The sequence below is a fragment of the Rhinichthys klamathensis genome, unplaced genomic scaffold, assembly GCF_029890125.1.
Source record: "Rhinichthys klamathensis goyatoka isolate OS25496 unplaced genomic scaffold, OSU_Roscu_1.1 h1tg000269l_1, whole genome shotgun sequence".
NCBI lineage: Eukaryota > Metazoa > Chordata > Actinopteri > Cypriniformes > Leuciscidae > Rhinichthys > Rhinichthys klamathensis.
The window spans coordinates 638863-660188 of NW_026606789.1; the positions used below are offsets into that span (position 1 = coordinate 638863).

The 21326-nt window shown below is 37.7% G+C and overlaps 1 protein-coding gene across 4 annotated transcripts in view; it reads left to right on the forward strand.

Moving 5' to 3' along the window:
- lrp1ab (low density lipoprotein receptor-related protein 1Ab) overlaps positions 1-21326 on the forward strand; it is a 134506-nt gene that overhangs the window by 77217 nt on the left and 35963 nt on the right. For 2 of the 4 annotated variants that reach the window (XM_056268009.1, XM_056268010.1), the window contains exons 14-41: positions 784-973; positions 1194-1322; positions 1476-1616; positions 3568-3693; positions 3799-3915; positions 4014-4094; positions 4185-4352; positions 6507-6689; positions 7091-7288; positions 7982-8227; positions 8860-9057; positions 10653-10857; positions 10966-11130; positions 11231-11475; positions 11820-11951; positions 15151-15378; positions 15925-16099; positions 17085-17179; positions 17279-17428; positions 17558-17698; positions 18540-18665; positions 18745-18876; positions 18971-19105; positions 19186-19315; positions 19430-19556; positions 19750-19901; positions 20056-20180; positions 20796-21170. In XM_056268009.1, the coding sequence (XP_056123984.1) occupies positions 784-973; positions 1194-1322; positions 1476-1616; positions 3568-3693; positions 3799-3915; positions 4014-4094; positions 4185-4352; positions 6507-6689; positions 7091-7288; positions 7982-8227; positions 8860-9057; positions 10653-10857; positions 10966-11130; positions 11231-11475; positions 11820-11951; positions 15151-15378; positions 15925-16099; positions 17085-17179; positions 17279-17428; positions 17558-17698; positions 18540-18665; positions 18745-18876; positions 18971-19105; positions 19186-19315; positions 19430-19556; positions 19750-19901; positions 20056-20180; positions 20796-21170 (4615 nt within the window). Of the gene's footprint in view, positions 1-783; positions 974-1193; positions 1323-1475; positions 1617-3567; positions 3694-3798; positions 3916-4013; positions 4353-6506; positions 6690-7090; positions 7289-7981; positions 8228-8859; positions 9058-10652; positions 10858-10965; positions 11131-11230; positions 11476-11819; positions 11952-15150; positions 15379-15924; positions 16100-17084; positions 17180-17278; positions 17429-17557; positions 17699-18539; positions 18666-18744; positions 18877-18970; positions 19106-19185; positions 19316-19429; positions 19557-19749; positions 19902-20055; positions 20181-20795; positions 21171-21326 lie in introns of all 4 variants that reach the window. The other 2 variants (XM_056268007.1, XM_056268008.1) reach the window with 1 other exon arrangement.

Sequence of the window (21326 nt, forward strand, 5' to 3'; positions counted from 1 at the left end):
AATGAAAAGCTTTCTGTCCCTCCATTGAAAGTCTATGCAACTACCATTTATACGCTTCAAAAAGTTCATAAAGTGATCGTAAAACTAATCTAAATGAATAGAGTGGTTTAGTCCAAATTTTCTGAAGAGACACAATCGCTTTATATGATGAACAACAGATTGAATATAGGCCTTTATTCACATATGAACATTGATCAGCAAACATAAACAGAAGCTCTGTTTTCTCACCATTGCCATTTTTTGTTGTTTATGTTGTTATTGCCCAGTGTGCATTCTTTATTCATCATTTTGAACAATTGGTAAAATCATTTAATATTGTTTTTTTTTTTTAAATCGGTATTTTTTATATAAAAGGTACTTTGCCATCTTGCTGTGACAAAAGTCATTTGAACACCTAACGTCATAATAATTACAACGTCAACTCGTAAATATGTACTTCCCAGGAGGTCTTTAACGCATCATATTTATCAGCTGTAATTTTGACGTATCATTCCTGATCTTAATGGTGGTCTACAAACCGGAAGGTTGGTGGTTCAATCCTCGGTTCCACCTGACCAAGTGTCGAGGTGCTCCCGACGAGCTGGATGGCGCCTTGCATGGCTGCCGTCGCCCGTCGGTGTATGAATGAGTGAGTGAATGGGTGAATGTGAGGCAAATTGTAAAGCGCTTTGGTGGCCATTGGGTCTGTGAAAGCGCTATATAAATGCAGTCCATTTACCATTTAACCTTTGTTCAGAATTTGCATTAAAAGGTCATAAGAAGCATACTTTTCTCTTCATCCAGACGGTATATGAAGGACAGGAGCTAAATCATCCCTTTGGCCTGTGCCATTATAAGAACTTCCTGTTCTGGAATGAGTACCGCGGTGGAGGAATCTACAAGCTGGACCAGAATACCAAGAAGGCCACGTTGCTACGCAATGAACGACCACCAATCTATGAGATTCGCACCTACGATGCACAACAACAGCAAAGTACTGAACTCCCTGAGCTTTTCTTGAAAAATTTGTCATATGAGTCAAAGCATGAGCTGACAGATCAAACAAAGTCTTAATTACGTTTTGTATGGTAACATGTCTCAACAGCCTCATTATTTATATAATGTTAGCGGTTACAGAATAATGAGATCAGAGTTTCAGGGATTTTATTGTCAGTTTAATTGGGATCTGCTGAGGATGTTTTTGTTGTGTGTAGTCATAGGCTCCAATGTGTGCCGTGCCAATAATGGTGGTTGCAGCAGTCTGTGTCTGCTGACGCCCACGGGACGCTCCTGTGCCTGTGCCGACGACCAGATACTAGACACTGACAACAAGACCTGTAAAGGTGGGTATGCTGTGCTTTAAGTGGCCTGACGTATAAAAGTTTCTACAAATAACCTGAAATTATTTGAAAATTACCTGTTTGAGATTTTTGGGAGATTTTTATTATATTTATATTTTTGAAAATATTCTTCTTTCTTTTTTTTTTTCTTGCCAGCAAATCCTTCCTACGTGCCTCCTCCTCAGTGCCAGCCTGGAGAATTTGCCTGCAAGAATAACCGCTGTATTCAAGACCGCTGGAAGTGCGACGGGGACAATGACTGCCTGGACAACAGCGATGAGGCCCCCGAGTTGTGCCGTTAGTGTCCTTTTGTCTCAGATACGCAATGTTCAGCTACTGATACACTACTGTTCAAAAGTTTTTTTCTAAAAGAAGTCTCTTATGCTAACCAAGGCTGCATTTATTTGATAAAAAAAAATACATGGAAAGATATAATTGCAATTTAAAATAACTGTTTTCTATTGTAATTATTGTAAGCCATTGCTCCAGTCTTCAGTCACATGATCCTTTATTCTAATATGCTGATATGATGCTCAAGAAACATTTCTTGTTGTTTTCAATGTTAAAAACTGCTTATTGTTTTTGTGCGAACAATGATACATTTTTTCAGGATTTATTAATGAATAGAAAGTTCAAAAGAACAGCAATTATTCGAAATAGAATATGTCCTTGTTGAATATTCATTGAATATTCATTTCTTTCACACAAAAAACCCTAAAAATCTTGCTGTCCCAAAAGTTTTAAACTATTTAATATACAATTACATTATATTAATATATATAATGTTTTTTATATATATATATATATATACACTCACCGGCCACTTTATTAGGTACCCCATGCTAGTAACGGGTTGGACCCCTTTTTGCCTTCAGAACTGCCTCAATTCTTCGTGGCATAGATTCAACAAGGTGCTGGAAGCATTCCTCAGGGAGTTTGGTCCATATTGACATGATGGCATCACACAGTTGCCGCAGATTTGTCGGCTGCACATCCATGATGCGAATCTCCCGTTCCACCACATCCCAAAGATGCTCTATTGGGTTGAGATCTGGTGACTGTGGAGGCCATTTTAGTACAGTGAACTCATTGTCATGTTCAAGAAACCAATTTGAAATGATTAGAGCTTTGTGACATGGTGGAAGTAGCCATCAGAGGATGGGTACATGGTGGCCATAAAGGGATGGACATGGTCAGAAACAATGCTCAGGTAGGCCGTGGCATTTAAACGATGCCCAATTGGCACTAAGGGGCCTAAAGTGTGCCAGGAAAACATCCCCCACACCATTACACCACCACCACCAGCCTGCACAGTGGTAACAAGGCATGATGGTTCCATGTTCTCATTCTGTTTACGCCAAATTCTGACTCTAACATCTGAATGTCTCAACAGAAATCGAGACTCATCAGACCAGGCAACATTTTTCCAGTCTTCAACTGTTCAATTTTGGTGAGCTCTTGCTGCAAATTGTAGCCTCTTTTTCCGATTTGTAGTGGAGATGAGTGGTACCCGGTGGAGTCTTCTGCTGTTGTAGCCCATCCGCCTCAAGGTTGTGCGTGTTGTGGCTTCACAAATGCTTTGCTGCATACCTCGGTTGTAACGAGTGGTTATTTCAGTCACTGTTGCCCTTCTATCAGCTCGAACCAGTCTGGCCATTCTCCTCTGACCTCTGGCATCAACAAGGCATTTCCGCCCACAGAACTGCCGCTCACTGGATGTTTTTTCTTTTTCGGACCATTCTCTGTAAACCCTAGAGATGGTTGTGCGTGAAAATCCCAGTAGATTAGCAGTTTCTGAAATACTCAGACCAGCCCTTCTGGCACCAACAATCATGCCACGTTCAAAGTCACTCAAATCAACTTTCTTCCCCATACTGATGCTCGGTTTGAACTGCAGGAGATTGTCTTGACCATGTCTACATGCCTAAATGCACTGAGTTGCCGCCATGTGATTGGCTGCTTAGAAATTAAGTGTTAACGAGCAGTTGGACAGGTGTACCTAATAAAGTGGCCGGTGAGTGTATATATATATATATATAAATATTATCTGAGAATTATTGGCTCACAGAATAAGTTAATCATGGCTGACTGTGAATAGCATTCTATAATGCCATCAGTAAGTGTAAATATTTTCTTTTGAGTGATTCTGCATCCATACCACAAGGTGTGAGTATAAGTCGGGCTGTTATATCGGCCATTGCAACAAACTAAACATTACTTAGTGCACCTTTAAATTGTCCTGTTTCAGACCAGCACACCTGTCCTGCAGACCGCTTTAAGTGCCAGAATAACCGCTGTATCCCCCTGCGCTGGCTTTGTGATGGAGACAATGACTGTGGGAATGATGAAGATGAATCTAACAGCACCTGCTTGGGTATTGTGAACTCTGAATGATTTTTAAGCATTTTTTTAGATTCAGGTGCAGATATTTCCTGGTGTACAGCTTTGTGAATTAACCAGGTTTTATTTTCTCTCCCAGCACGCACTTGTCCTTCTAATCAGTACCCATGTGCCAGTGGCCGTTGTATCCCTGTCTCCTGGACATGTGACCTGGATGATGATTGTGGAGATCGCTCAGATGAGCCAGCATCTTGTGGTATCTAAATTTGAGCCTCTTTTCCTTTTTTCATCATGCCATACTGACATTTTAGAATGGTAACAGTTTTCTTGTTCTCCTCATGGTTTTCTCTCTAGCATATCCTACCTGTTTCCCACTCACTCAGTTCACTTGTGCCAATGGACGTTGCATCAATGTCAACTGGCGTTGTGATAATGGTGAGTTTCTAATGCCATCCACAAAATTGGCAGCGTCATACATCGGGCTAACTATGTCCAATAACCACCTTAATGTGTTTGTCCCCTCAGATAATGATTGCGGGGATAACAGTGATGAAGCCGGTTGCAGTCACTCGTGCTCTAGTGTGCAGTTTAAATGCAACAGCGGCCGCTGTATTCCAGAGTACTGGACCTGCGACGGAGACAACGACTGTGGAGATTACAGCGATGAGACTCATGCCAATTGTACCAATCAGGGTGAGTTTGAACAAGTATCATTTTGTTAAAGTGAATGAAGTCTAATTCCACACATATAGTTTTCTTCAGTTTTTGGAAAATGCGACAAACAGAAATCTGATCCTAAACTAGCTCACACCTGCTGAATCCCCACTTTTTATTTATTTGTTTTATTTTGTCTTATTTATTGATTTCATTTCATTTTAGATATTTAAAAAATTAAAGAAATAGTGTACAAATTTACTTTAATTGAAGTAAAAAAAATCTACTTTATTGAAGTAAAAATTTTTAAACAATTTATGAATATTTTAAAATAAATAAATGCTTATTTATTTTTTATTTTTTTTGTTTTAATTATTTTAATTTTATAAATTGTTTAAATAAAGTGGTCACTTTTTATTTTATGTTGTAATGGGAAAATAATTGTTTATGTTTAGTTTTCTGAGGTTGGTTGATCAATATTTTCATAAGATGAAACACTTTCTTTCACTGATCATTTGTTTAAAAGAAAAAATATGTATTTTTAGTAGTGTCCGTTCTATTTTTTTTTTACCCTGTTTGTATTATGTAAACTGTCACAGTTTATTCTCTGAAGCTATTTTAGGTGTGTACACCTTCCGAAGTGTCTCTAGATTTTGAGCGAAACCACAATGACTAATGCAGCTCTTCATTAACTGGAGTAAATCACAATTTCATAAACTGGACTGTCTTTTTCTTTCTCTGTGAAACGCATAAACCACAAAATCTTGAGGAATGTCTGAGAGGAGTGCAGGGAGTCCCTCTGGAGAGCAGTGTTAATGACTGCTCTGAGAGCTTCTGTCTTGTGGGATTACACTAGCACAGATGTGCCAGGACGCTTGACGCATGAGCCGCTGGACTATCCACTCACATGTGCATTTTTGTACATCCCTCTCTCCTTCTCTATCCCTCTTCACATGTTCCATTCATGTGTCTTCATAGCTGTTAATTGGTCAATGTTTGGCTGGGCCCTGAATGGAACAGGAATAGAGGGTAAGGTTCTGTTTTCGGGGACTAGGCTCTGTCGTTCGCTTCTCTGATCCCTGTGGCTTTTTGCTTAATAGACTCACAGAATCAATGCAGCAGAACCAAGCCAGAGGCCTAATGAGAGTACTGGGCCTTGGGGGAGCCTGGCAGTGTGTTTGTGCCTGTGTAAGGTTTTAGAACTGTAAGAGGGCATGCTAGGGAGTTGTGGAGGAGAGTTGTGTATAAAATGTCTTTGAGTTTGGTACATTTTGGAGTAGGGACGTTAAAAGTAACGGTATTTCAGTACCAAGTCAATGCAAAAGTAGGAAATATAATGTGGTAGTTTTTCTGCAGTATTTAAAGTTAATATTTATGTTAACATTAAAAAAATTGAGCATTGTGTTAAGTAGCATATTTATTTTTACTGAAAGTATTTGCTAAATATTGGATTTTATTATTACTACATAAAATGTTTTTAGGACTCTGTAACTGAGTATATTTGAGGGCTTTTGTATACTTTATTTTTGAATTTGCCAAAAATTAGAAATGTAATTTATTTCAAAATATTTGAAGGCTGCATGCCTTTTATTTTAGTTTGTCAATTTATATTTATAACTTTTTTAAACAGAGGAGTCTGTTACCTAGCATATACATTTTTGCTAAATTATTGAAATTGAGAATTGTAATATTACAGTCAGATTTCAGTATTGACTAGTGAGTGTGGGTGGGTGTGTGTGTGTGTATGTGTGGGAGTGTGCACGTATGTGAGAGTGTGTGTGTGTGCAACTCGAGCAGTATGATGTCATTCGGGTCAGTTCACCCCAGCAGATCCCTGTTCTAGGACACACTTCACTCTGTTTACAGACAAGGTCTGGTTTTCCGCTTCCTCCTCTCCGGACTCTGCCAGACGCTAACCTTTGTCGTGAGGGAAAGCCTTTATGTCCGATGCCTAATGATGGCCTTCACAGTGCCAGGCCTGGACCGCTGTTCGTGAGAAAGTTTGCTTTGGTTCAGAGTTCATTGTGGTTGTGCCTCACGCTGGTTACGGTCTCCATCCCTGGGAACTGATTTTTGATGTCAGAAAGCCGAGCACTCATTACGTCAAATAATAGGATCTGTATCCGTGCCTTTGTATGAATATTCTCACGGCTGTGTTGTAATTGCGTGTCCATTTTCTGTTTTTCTCTACAGCCACGCGGCCGCCCGGCGGTTGCCACACAGATGAGTTCCAGTGCAGAATGGACGGCCTGTGTATTCCCATGCGATGGCGCTGTGATGGAGACACGGACTGCATGGACCTCAGCGATGAGAAGAACTGTGAGGGCGTCACACATATGTGTGACCCTGCCGTCAAGTTCGCCTGCAAGGACTCAGGTTAGTACAGGCTTGGCCATACTGAATGTATCATACACGTGTCGGTAACTGTAACAGCGGATTGAGTCATGATAAATCAAAACGGCACTCCTTAAAGACCCAAAATCAAAGGTTTTGTCACTTTAGTCTATCTGTGTTAGCTTGAACGCCATCTATATGCTAGTGTACTCCTAAAAATGTTGTCATATAACTCAGATATTTTGTTGTAAATTTAAAGGTAATACATTACTTTACTCGTTTCTTGAAAAAAGGAATCTGATTATGTAACTAACAATACTTGTCATGCGTTCCCATCAACACTGAAGATTGCAATGCTGATTTATTTTATTAAATTTGAAAAAAGGCTAAATAGAAGCATTTTTGAAAGTGATTTCTGGCTTTTCGTTTCTTTGTGTTTTTAGCCCGCTGTATCAGTAAGGCCTGGGTGTGCGACAGGGACAGCGATTGCGAGGATAACTCGGATGAAGAAAACTGTGAGGCTCTTGAGTGCAAGCTCTCCCACCATGTTTGTGCCAGCAATGACTCTATCTGCCTACCTCCTGAGAAACTGTGCGACGGCAAGGACGACTGCCCTGATGGCTCGGACGAGAAGCTTTGCAGTAATGCACATGCAAAAAAAACACAAATACACTCAAGTTAAAGGGATACTTCATTTTTAGTAGCAATTTTAGCTCAACCTCATGTCATTTTAGACTTTTTTTTCTTCTGTGGAACACTGAACTTTTAAAAGAAATTAATATTTCTTTTTAAGTAAGGATGCATTAAGTTGTTCAAAAGTGACATTATAATGTTAGATGGTAGATTTCTATAGTTTCTACAGATATCTACAGTGACTATTTATAGTTTCCAAATTCCCGGCTGTCAAATTCCAAAAAGGACAAAAAAGCACTATAAAAGTAGTCCATATGACTTGTTTGCTATATTCTATATCATATAGCTCCAAAAGAATATAGTTCACAAGTCTTATGGACTACTTTTTTGTGTTCTATTTTAATTTTTTTTTGTGTTGTGTGTGTTTTATTGAGCTTTATAGTCAGTGGATCCACTGATTATATATGCAGATTTTTTTGCATGAACTATCCCTTTAAATGTTTCACAGTTTGCATAGAGCACGCCAATTCTACTTGTGTTTCCCATTAGCATATGATAGAAATTTCAGGATTGATTTCGAATCAAATAAGCACATTCTCTTCAACTCACTGTTTATGTTTTAACAGACTTGAGTTACTCACAAACAAACACCCTTTCAATCTCACCCTCTTCTTTCTCTTTCTCACCTCTATTTGTTGTAGATCTTTGTACGATGGATAATGGCGGCTGCAGCCACAACTGTACCATCGCTCCTGGTGAGGGCATCCTGTGCTCCTGCCCAGCTGGCATGGAACTGGGTACTGACAACAAGACCTGCCAAATCCAGAGCTTCTGCGCCAAGCATCTGAAGTGCAGCCAGCGCTGCGTGCAGGAGAAGGCCACTGTTAAGTGTGCCTGCTACGAGGGCTGGGCGCTCGGTCCGGACAGCGAGAGCTGCAAGAGCACTGGTGAGGGAGAGACAAAAGATACCTGGAATATATTTTACTTGAAGAGTTTTACTTGACCTCTAGAAATGACTGAATAAAAGAATGACATCTTTGGATGATATGTACAATACACTGGTGTATATAATATATAGGGCATTATGAAATAAACAGGCATTTTAGTGGAGTCACAGTACAGTCATTTTTATATAACTTGTTTTTAATGGAAATTCAGCTCCAACATTTCTTTTTTTAATTATATTTATGTTATATATTTTTATTATATTATATTAAGTTATATTACTTTAAAATAGTATATTATATAATATAAAAAGGCGGTAACACTTCACAATAAGGTTCATTAGTTAACATTAGTTAATGTATTAACTAACACGAACTAACAATGAGCAATACATTTGTTACAGTATTTATTCATCTTATTAATGTTAGTTAATAAAAATACAGCTGTTAATTGTTCATGTTAATTCACAGTGCATTAACTAATGTTAACAAATACAACCTTTGATTTAAATAACATGTTAACTCATGTTAACTAAGGTAGTTAACTAATGTTAACTAATGAACCTTTTTGTAGTAAAACCAAAATAAAAGCTTCGACATGTGATGTCCTAATGTGCCGTGTTCATGTTCTGAAGATCCATTCAAGCCCTACATCATCTTCTCCAACCGGCATGAGATCCGTCGGATTGATTTGTACAAAGGCGAGTTCAGCGTGCTGGTGCCTGGCCTGCGTAACACCATTGCCCTGGACTTTCACCTCAACCAGAGTTCCCTCTACTGGACAGATGTGGTGGAAGACAAGATCTATCGGGGAAAGCTGTCGGAAAGCGGAGGTAAATGAATGTCCTACAAATGTCTTTGAGGAGTGGTTGTTCCTAAGTTAATGTTTGTTGTTGTTAAGAATTTGTTTATTCCTGGAGAACTTTATTAGTTAATGGCTTTAGGGGAAAAGAAAAAGGAACTTCAATCACATTCTCTTGTTTTACACACTTGTTTAAAGTTCTGAGTTGACTTTGTTGTCTTGCTGTGTGTTTTCCCACATTGTCCTGTTTTTTTTCAGCATACCAACTTAGTCCATAATTATTACAACTATTTTCGTTTCACAAAACCGCAGCGTCTGCGTGTGATCGTAGCATAGGAATTTGGACGCCTCTGTCTTTACCCATTTGACTCATTCTTACATTGCGTGACTACAGGCAGAGTAAAAGTAAAGTGTCAGAAGCACCATGTTGCTTCAAACACGCGCACACACACCTCCCTCCCTCTCTGAACAGCTCTTTCCAGCGATACGATACACTGTCCAAGCCTTTGGATCCCTGCTGACATTTTTGACAGAGTAAAAATATGACCATTGTGGCTGCCAACGCTGAAACAAAGTAACAAAGTGTTGTTTCTCAACCCCCACCGGAGAGGCTTCTCTGTCTCCAGCCCAACAGAGAGCTGTTCTAGACCTTTAATTACTGCTCTGTATGAGAGTCTCTCACAGATCAGAGAACGGCTTGCCTTGATTGGAAATGTTTTTTTGTCTTCAACATGGCTGTAGCTCAAAGTGAGGGAATATTTATTGCAGCATTGACTTATATGGCTTTCAGGCTGGAAGCAATCAAACGAAACCATTGGCAAATGCTTATACTATGCTTTTCCCCCCTCTTTTAATACAAACTTTTCATTATAAAATGTATGCATAATTTGAGTGAAAAGTTGAACACATGAATGCATTCGTTTTTGGTTTGTCTTTGGTTTATTCGTTCATGATCATGTTCTCCAGCATGATTTGAAATTATCTAAAGAGCATCTTAAGTCACGTGACCAATGTAACAAATCTTCTTATTTGATTAGTGACCTAGAAATAGTGCAGGATCTTAAATATTTCTTTTGGGATGCACAATATAGCAGCACTGTATTGATTATTAGCTAGATTATTATTAGAGTTGTTTATTGGTATTGGTTTATATTTGGTAAGTAATTGTGCATTCTCATTTCCATGTTGTTCCGTGTATTCTTTTGTTCCATTATATGCCATAATGTTAACTTAAAGTTTCTCTTTAATAACACTGTTAAATGTAATCTTTAACAAATCTCAAAATGAATATCAATGTTTGATACTTTACATTAAAATGTTGCAATGATGACTAATTTCATTTTTAGTGTTTAAAAGTATTTATTTACATTTTTTTAGTGGTTTATAATTTTATTATAATTAAAGAAAATAGTATAGAATTTACATTTTTATTATAAAATGTTTGCAATTTAGAGGTTATCTCATATTATTCAAATTATTAACAGCTTATTGGTATTGGTCAGAATTACAATGACGGTTCCACAATTTCTTTTTCACTTTGCTTTTTTTCATATTCTTTTGGTACGTTTTTCAACATCCTAAACGTTTTATTTCTAGGTTTAACTTCTCCATGTTTTTGTGTTTCAGCTCTCACAAGTTTTGAGGTGGTGATCCAGTATGGTTTGGCCACTCCAGAGGGACTGGCTGTGGACTGGATCGCAGGAAACATCTACTGGGTGGAAAGTAACCTGGATCAGATCGAGGTGGCCAAGCTGGATGGTACCATGCGTACAACGCTGCTTGCCGGAGAGGTGGAGCATCCGCGTGCGATTGCGCTTGATCCAAGAGATGGGTAAAACACGTTATACTTTGACAGTGCTGTTATTTTTCAGTGTTCTGAATGACAGAATAAGGTCGTTACAAGTGACGTCTCTCTTTTCTTTTCTTTTTCCTCCCCCAGTATTCTGTTCTGGACTGACTGGGATGCTAGCTCCCCCAGGATAGAGGCTGCGTCTATGAGTGGGGAGGGCCGTCGCACCATCCACAAAGAGACTGGGAATGGTGGCTGGCCTAACGGTCTCACTGTGGACTACCTAGAGCGCCGTATCCTGTGGATTGATGCCAGGTATGCACACACAATTGGCACTAAAAGCAAAGTAACAGAAAATGCTAAAGTATCCACAGTTAGTGTCCTTGATCTTCTAAAAATAAAAATGTATCTTTAGATCCGATGCCATCTACTCTGCGGCTTATGACGGTTCTGGCCTGATTGAGGTGCTCCGGGGCCATGAACACTTGTCACACCCCTTCGCAGTCACCATGTATGGAGGAGAGGTCTACTGGACGGACTGGCGGACCAACACTCTGGCTAAGGCCAACAAATGGACGGGACACAATGTGACAGTCGTCCAGAGAACAAACACTCAGCCGTTTGACCTTCAAGTGTTTCATCCATCTAGACAACCTCAGGGTGAGAACCAGCATGATTTGAAAAAATACACTGGAAAAACTTTCCACTTTATTTGCATTTGTTTTGTGTTGCTTTTGTAAGTTGTGAACATCAGTGATGTTTCTGTTAACTAAAACTATTAAAAATGATTTGCTTTAACTGAAATATAGCTAAAATGACTAAATCTGACCTAAATTAAAGCAAAATACAAATATAAAAAGACTAATTAAATGGACAAAAAACTAAATGACTAAAACTTAAACTAAAATTAAAATGAAAACTGAATGACTCTATCAATGACTACTATAATAGTATATAAACACGACTAAAATAACACTGGTGAACATTTGCTTCCTCCTTTGCAGCTCCAAACCCGTGTGCGGCAAATGACGGGATGGGGCCGTGTTCTCACCTGTGTCTCATCAACTACAACCAAACCTTCTCCTGTGCCTGTCCACACCTCATGAAGCTCAAGGCAGACAAGCACACCTGCTACGGTAGGCTCCACCTCTCTTAGCGCTTAGATCCAATCAAATCTCATGTTTCACTTATTAGCAAGTTCTGAATGGAATACTGTTTTACTGAATACTGCACAATATGTTACATTATCCATGACCTTGGCATTGCAGGCAGTGTGCTCTATTGTTTAGGCTACAGGCACAATATAATTAATTAATATACCCTGTACTATAAAGAATAGTAGGTATTATTCCATGATAAACATTTCAAACAGAAATCATAGGCTGTGTTCATAATGGTCCCCTATACCCTCATTTACTATTCCCTACTTTAGTCCACTTATATAGTTCACTTGATGGAATGAATGAAAATGAGTGAGCGAATTCAGACTCTTAGTGTGAAAAAGGGCTGCCGCTTTTGCATAGTTTGTTCTTGCTATTTAAAAATCATTTAAAATTTGGCAAACTGGCATCTCTAGTAGTACATAAAAGATTTTTCTTGAACTCTGTCATGGAAACTACTAGCATGTATAACAATTAATAATCAATTAAAAATTAATTTATACCTGTGTGATATTACTCTGGACCAGTGGATGGATGATTCAGCTGCAGGCTGCATCTTCTGGTCAGACACGGGAATTCATTTGATGCTATACATATATCTATATGTATATATATATATATATATATATATATGCACATAGATTCTAAGATATGGTTGAGAGTACATCGGTTGTACACTCGTTATTGCAGTGCATTTTGGGATTGAATGAGTGCACTCGATAACGTCTAGTATGGTTTCGCACACCACTACAAATGGCTGTCCCCTCAAATATGCCCTATTTAAGGGTATAGGGAGTGATTTCGAACACAGCCATTGTCACCTCACTACATGTTATCTTTCAAATGTTTTAACCAGAGCTGTTCAATTTGCTACTGATTTTATTTCCATTTTAATCCATCTGACTGGAAATTGAAGGTTGAATGCATTGCATTGTGTAATACAGTAGTCCATGCAGTAATCTAGTGTAGGTCATCCAGGTATTCTACATAGTACATACAAACATGTACTGCAGTAATAGTAAGCTATTTGGAACGTAGCCTAAATCTCAATCCAATTTGAGTGAGCTGTAAGCAAAATTGCCACTCCACAAATCTCCTTACCTTATACTGTTTGTGTTTGCATCCAGCGAAATTCAATAGCATTTCATTATTACTTCACTTTCAAGTTAATGCATTTAAACTGTTGTGGCAGCTTCAGTCTTATGGAATATCATCTTGTGGAATCTGCATTTTTCTTCAATTGAAGAGTTTAAAAAGCTGTGACTAAAAGCATGCACGTATATACAATTAGAGAAAACACAGACAGAACAAAAAAAATCATACTTTGCTTACTTTTTTTAGTTTATTGTGATTTTAAATGCATTCATTCTTATCTCACACATTTTAGGGCAAATTGTATAAACTCAGGAAAAAAATGGTAACAAAACTGTCACTGTGATGTTAGTACCCTTTTAAAAGGTTCTAATATCTACCATTAAGGTGCTAATATGCTCTCTTTAGGTACAGGGTACCGCCCCAGTAACAGCTTTTGTACCTTTTTTTGTGAGTGCATGAATTGCGTAACAGCATGAGACCCTTCTTTCAGATTCCATTTGCGTTGGCGCTAGATCCTCAGTGTTAGATTTTTCAGGTCTGACTCTGAGTATGTCAGTAGTCTTGTGTGGGCTGTAAATCTCGTTTAACAGTCAAGAAAACAACAGTGCACCCTGTCGCCCAGATGCAGGATCAGTGTTTAGTATTCATCAGCGCAGCTTCCAATAATGGCTCTATGGAGAGCAGAGTGATTGGAGTAGAGGACCTGTAGGTTCAGTGATGAATTAGATAGTGGCAAGCACAGGAGTAGGAGCCGCTCTCTCTGTTCAGGCTAATCGCTATGGTGAGTGCACATCAGTATTTCAGACTAAACTGTAGTCTTTGCTACTACTGTACATTTTTTACTTTAACAGTTTTATGTATGTATCGTGTGTGTGTGTGTATATATATATATACACACACACACACACACGATACATACATAAAACGACTACAATGACTACAACTTAACAATAGCATATACTATAGTGTATAGTGTGTGTGTGTGTATAGTATAATATATATTAATATATATATATATATATATATATATACATACACATACTAGTGTTACATTTTTCTGTCATTAATGTTGATTAATCACTCCTAACAATGAAGTTTTTAGTATTTTTTATATTATATAATTTGACATTAAATCTCCAAATTTATGTAAAAAAAACCATAAAGACAGTAGTCTTATTAAAAAAAAAAAATTTGAATGGCATCTTTTTATGAAAGAAGGCCAGCATCACAGATACCAATACTGCTACTGATGTGATGTCTCTATGAAATTTATTTATTTTCTCAGTTTTAGCCATTAATTAGCTATTCAGCATTACAACTTTTAATTTAAGGTAACTTAAAACAATCTTCACATAAACCCATTATAATAAATGTCACATTTACATGTGCCCTACAAATTTTTTTACTTGCCCTGTCAAGATGCACATAAAGTTATTGTTTTCATTGTTTTTGTCCCATGTAACTTTGTAAACGATGCTTTAAGATTTTTAGGTAGGTCTAACAGGTCGGATATATACAGAAATTGAATAAAGTTATCACAGTCTGCATAAATTATAAATTAAATATAGATTTATCCTTATTAAAGCTACAAAAGTTATTCAGTCTAGAGAAGTGAGCGATTTTCTCTTTTTATTTTGTTCTTTGATTATCCTTAATGACAAACAGCTGCAGTTTTATTAGGCTGCTGTCACTTTAAGACCTGCAGCACATGACACGGATCTGACACGCATCCTATTTTCTCTCAAATCTTTACGTTCATTTAACTCATTTAAGACTGTGCTTGCGATAAAGGGGGAGCATTTTGGCATACTTGTGTGTGTTTTTTTCTGTTCAGGCGCTGTCTGAAGCGGTTTTCTGTGCGCATGAGTCGTGTGTGTCACACAGACAGGAGATTCACAGACGTGCACCAGTACCGCACTGCATTCTCTTTTGTGTCTTATCGTGCTTGAATGGTTTAAAACCATTTGCATGAATAAGAGCGTGATCATATAATCATGTAAAGCTACCCAAAGATGATGGGGGAAAGCGGAAATAATATTATATTTCTAGTGACTTTGACACTTCTGATTTTACTTTGCAGAGAACCGTCAGTTCCTGTTGTACGCTCGGCAGATTGAAATCAGAGGGGTGGACATTGATAATCCCTATTACAACTACATCATCTCATTCACTGTGCCCGACATCGACAATGTTACAGTGGTGGATTATGATGCTCTGGAGCTCCGCATCTACTGGTCTGATGTCCGCACTCAAACGATCAAAAGAGCCTTCATTAATGGGACTGGTGTTGAGACTGTTGTGTCAGCTGGTGAGATAATAGTTTGAGCTTCAAGATCTGTTATTCGGCCCTAAAAAGTATTTGAACAAATAGACAGATTTTATTGCATTAGAAAGCAAAAAATCAAACTGATAGACATCTTCCAACAAATAATGCTATAAAAGAGATCCTTTTTTCTAACTTTTCCAATTACATTTAAACATCTGATCTCCTGGTCATTTTTAGTCATTTTCTCAGAACACCGTTTCCCTCAAAATCACTATAACAACTGTTATGTTCATGGTCTATTAAGTTGGAAATTGTCCAAATACTTTTCGTCTTCATTTTGAATAGGATATCTATTTGATATTTGATAACATGATTAAAACATAATAAACAGCTATTATAACCTACTGACATTTTTTTGTGAACTACTGTATATACACTAGTGTTCAAAGGTTTGGCATCAGTAGTCTTTTGGAGGAAAGAAAGCAAGTCAAATACACATTTATTTTTGCTATTTTACTCTGTATTTTAACCTGTGTGATCAGTTTCCAATTCTAATCATGTTCAAAATGTCTTCCTTTTTTCCTCTAGACCTCCCTAATGCCCAGGGTCTAGCTGTAGACTGGGTCTCCAGAAACCTCTTCTGGACTAGCTACGATACGAATAAGAAGCAGATCAATGTTGCACGGCTGGACGGGTCCTTTAAGAATGCTGTAATCCATGGGCTGGACAAGCCTCACTCTTTGGTGCTACATCCTATCCTGGGGTAAGTACAAGAACGCAAACATGCACAATTGCTAGTGTAGGCTTAGCATTTGAGTTTTACTGTCATTTTAGTCTCTTTCAGGTTGTTTAGTAGGCCACTTTAGAGAGGAACAGATGCTGTGCCAGTATGCTTCTGGCAGAGATTTTAAAGGCTGTAGATGAGAAATGTAGACGTTTCTCATTAGTGTGAGCTTTAGGTTGGACAATATGGCTGCCCTCATGTTGCACTTCTCAATCTGTTGCTGTGTGGCTAATGTGAACCAGATGTGCTTGTTGCAGTGCCAGTTTCCAATAAAAATAAAGTCACTCAACTTTTTTTTTTTTTTCATTTGGTTGGTATGTTTTTCCCTCTACAATATTTTTTTTGTTGATAATTTACTGTTTATTTCTTCTGTCACTGGCAGTACATCACAGCATTTTGGAGCATTCTGTTGAAGGCACTTCCCAGGCATTTATTTTTAAACCAATCCAAAATAAAGTGTCAATGCCTTTTTATGTGCAAAATCTCAAATAACAGAACCTCAACAAACATTTAACAGCATGGTGCTTTTTGGAAATAAGTATTGTTATTTTTAACTAAAACCAAAGTTATTGAAAATGTTTTTGGTAATTGAAATAAAGCTGAAATAAAATGTAAATATTAGATGTAAAACTTACATGCCTTGGCAACTAGCTGAAATGAATAGGAAAACACATAATATAAGCTTTAATATAAAAATATATTAAAGCTGTATACAATTTTTTTTTAAACTAAACACGAATGACAAAAGCACATTACAAAATGATTAAAACTTAAAAAAATGAAATTAAAATGAAAGCTTAAAATATATATAAAAAAGCTAATTCGAAATATAAACTACACTATCAAAATAGTACTAAAATAACACTGTTGCAAATTATTTGCAAATATCTACTTGATTGATATCTACTTTATGTCAGGACTTAGCTACCATTCGTCTTATGCTTTGCATATTGTTTCATTACAGAAAGCTCTACTGGCTTGATGGGGACAACATCAGTATGGCCAACATGGATGGCACCAACCACACATTGCTGTTCTCCAATCAGAAAGGCCCAGTGGGTGAGAGACCTGTCTTGATTCTTTACCTTCTGTTTGCCTAAAGCCAATAGAAGGCCAGTTGGAGATGATGTTTTACACGTTGACTTCTTCCTGTGACAGGTCTGTCCATAGACTTTGACATGCAGCAGTTGTACTGGATCAGCTCAGGGAACAGCACCATTAACCGCTGTAAGCTGGATGGCTCCGGACTGGAGATCATTGAGGGCGTGAAAGGAAAACTCACCAAAGCTACAGCCCTCGCCATCATGGGTGAGAGAGCACCATCAACCTGTTTCTCCTCACGGATTCTTGATATTCAGGAGCGTATATCTAGAGCTCCACACTCTGCATTATTAAACCTTCAATTTGGAATAACAGAATGACCTCTTTTATGTGTAGGAAATAAGTTGTGGTGGGCCGATAAGGGCACAGATCAGATCGGTACATGTGACAAGAGCGATGGAGGCAACTGGAAGGTTCTCCGAAATAACACCTCACCCATGATGTATATGAAGATTTACAATGAGACTGTGCATCAAGGTGTGTGTTTTCATATTTATATTGATTATGTTAACCTAAAATGCATGTGACTTTGTCCTCATAAATGAATATGGAAGTAAAATGAGAAATTGGTCTTTGTAAACGTAATAATTTTAAAAAAGATTAAATAAATTCATTTATTAATTAAAACAATATTTAAATATTTAATAATTCATCATAATTATGATTATTTTGTTGATTATTATTATACTTAATTATACTTAATTTACCTAATATTCGATTTGAAGAATATTAAATGTTAAAATAGCTCACATAATCAAAAAGGAATTCCTGGATTGTCAGATGGTAAAACAGATTAAATATTAATATTATCATAGATGTTATTACATTTGAATGAATGCTTAAAATTAATATTATTTGACCCTAAAATGCATATGTGACTTTGTCCCCATAAATGCATAATGAGGTGAAAATAAGACATTCTTCTTTATAAAATTACTCAATTTTAAAAGGAAAATGTTTTTCCTATTCTAATTTTTATTAAACTATTCATTAATTATAATTTAAAACAAATAACAATTAAATAATACAAAATATTATTAATAATAATAATACCAATTCAATTATTTTTTAATTGACTAAATATTCAGTTTAAAAAATATCCAATTAAATGTTAAAATAGTTCACATAGGCTAATTAAAGGGGAATTCCTGAATTGGCAGATGACAAGAGAGACCAAATATTAATATAATGCAAAATGATAATAGAGTAATACATTTTAATTGAAGGTTAAACTTAATACAAACTATAATAATACAGATACTGTGATACTTTTAATCACAGAATGATACAGTTTGGATGTGATTGATATCTACTATAGGTACCAACCTCTGCAGTAAGAACAATGGTGACTGTTCTCAGCTTTGCTTGCCAACTTCACCAACTACAAGAGCCTGCATGTGCACTGCTGGATATAGTCTGAAGAGTGGCCAACAGTCCTGTGAAGGCAAGATCTCATACAAGCATCACTAATGTTTTCATATGAGCACATTTTAACATTGTGTGTATTGTACTTTTGTATAAAGGCATGGGCTCGTTTTTGCTCTACTCCGTGCATGAGGGCATCCGTGGCATTCCTCTGGACCCATCAGATAAATCTGATGCCCTGGTACCGGTGTCGGGCACCTCTCTTGCTGTGGGCATTGACTTCCATGCTGGTGAGTACGCAGATGTCTTTGTGTCCATAAATTCAGCCTGAAAATTGCCCTGAATGCAACTAAGTTGGTGTTTTGTGCTTCTTGTGCCCTGTAGACAATGACACCATATACTGGGTTGACATGGGCCTGAGCACTATTAGTCGAGCCAAGAGAGACCAGACCTGGAGGGAGGACATAGTGACCAATGGCATCGGCCGTGTGGAAGGTATCACCGTTGACTGGATCGCAGGTGTGTAAATGTGCAAACACACAATTAAAACACATTATATATTAGTGTGTCTAACACTTAATGTTGTTTTGTTTAAATAGGCAACATCTATTGGACGGATCAAGGCTTTGATGTGATCGAGGTGGCCAGGCTCAACGGCTCCTTCCGCTATGTGGTCATCTCTCACGGTCTGGACAAACCACGTGCCATTACTGTACATCCAGAGAAAGGGTGAGGAAATGTGTCTGTTTGTTTAGGAAAGATGATGAGAAAATGGTGTATTTGCACTTTCTCCTTTGTGTTGAGGGAAGAATTGTTCTTGGACTCAGGTATTTGTGTGTACAGGTATCTGTTCTGGACGGAGTGGGGTCAGTATCCACGTATCGAAAGGTCTCGTCTGGACGGTTCTGAGAGATTAGTTCTTGTCAATGTCAGCATCAGCTGGCCCAATGGCATCTCCATTGATTACCAGGTTTGTACATAAATAAACTGTGCATCTTTTCCAGAACAAGTTTGTTGTTGGTTCTAGTACCAAATGTAATTGCTAATCAGAATGTACTTTTAAAAGACATTTAGTTATTACTATTATTATTATTATATAAAAAAAGCAGTTAAACCAAAATGCTAAGGTGAGTGCTGTATCACTAATGTTGTATAATGTGTAGGAGGGCCTTCTGTATTGGTGTGATGCCCGCACAGACAAAATTGAGCGCATAAATCTGGAGACTGGAGAAAACCGTGAGCTGGTGCTGTCTAGTAACAACATGGACATGTTTGCTGTTTCTGTCTTTGAGGACTACATCTACTGGAGTGACAGGTGCAAACGCAGTATTCCTTTACTATTGTCTGTTATTACCTTTTTTAGGTGACCCCTTTCATTCATAATTATTTGTTCTCAGAGATGATTATGCCTTACTCTTGCAGTGTATTTTACTCATAATGAGCTTTTTATCCTCTTCTTTTTACAATAGGACACATGCCAATGGTTCCATCAAGAGAGGAAACAAAGACAACGCCACAGATATGGTCTATCTGAGAACAGGAATTGGTGTGCAGCTCAAAGACATTAAAGTCTTCAACCGTGCTAGGCAGCAAGGTGGGTATTTTTCTAAACAAGGAATATATAAATATAAAATAAAGCAGGGGTTTTCATCCGTAAGAACCAGGGCTGCACGATATTTGAAAAACCTGACATTGTATATTTACTATATACTGATGATATTTACTTTTTCTGCAATATATTGCAGTATGAAAAATACAGTAATGTTCACCAGATGACTTCTATAACTATATTTGGAAAGAATTGATCATTCTAGAGTGAGTGGAGTGATTTTGTTGGAGAGTGCAAAATAAAAATAACTTTTTTTCTTTTAGGGTTGAACAATTTGGGGAACTTTTTTTTATTTTGAAGTTTGGTTGTTCACACTTGGGTTTACAACATAATTAGGGTTGGAAGTAAACACAGCAGGGCAGTGGCCCTCTAGAACCGGATTTGAGAAACTATGCACTAAGCCATATTGTGATATTGATTTTATTTCTTTAAATCGTGCAGCCATAATAAAGACCCCTTCACCCAGGCTCTCAGCCAATTCATAGACCCCAGTATGTAAAAAGTAGATTTTCTCTGAAAGCTTATACTAACTTCTCTCTGTAACTTATAACAACAGTAACTGTTAATTTAATACATAAATTAACATAATACCCTTTGCAGGGACCAACGTCTGTAAGGTGAACAATGGTGGTTGTGAACAACTGTGTTTGTTCCGTGGTAACGGCAATCGTACCTGCGCCTGCGCACACGGCATGCTGGCAGAGGACGGCCACAGCTGCAGGGACTATGATGGCTACCTCCTCTACTCGGAGCGCACAATACTGAAGAGCATCCACTTGTCGGATGAAACAAACCTCAATGCTCCCATTAAACCCTTCGAAGACCCAGAGCACATGAAGAACGTCATAGCTCTTACCTTCGACTACAGAGGCGGCGGTGGGAAGGGAGCCAATCGGATCTTCTTCAGCGACATCCACTTCGGTAACATTCAGCAGATCAGCGATGACGGCTCCGACCGCAAGACCATAGTGGAGAGTAAGTGTCCAATCCTTTTCTTTCATTTTCATTGTTCTGTATTGTTCAAATATTGTGTATCTGGATGAGGGTAACAAGTATATAACGGTGTAAAAAATAATGAAACCAAGCACTTAAATGTGATTTAAGTTTTGTAAATACATGGGTCTTCTCTTC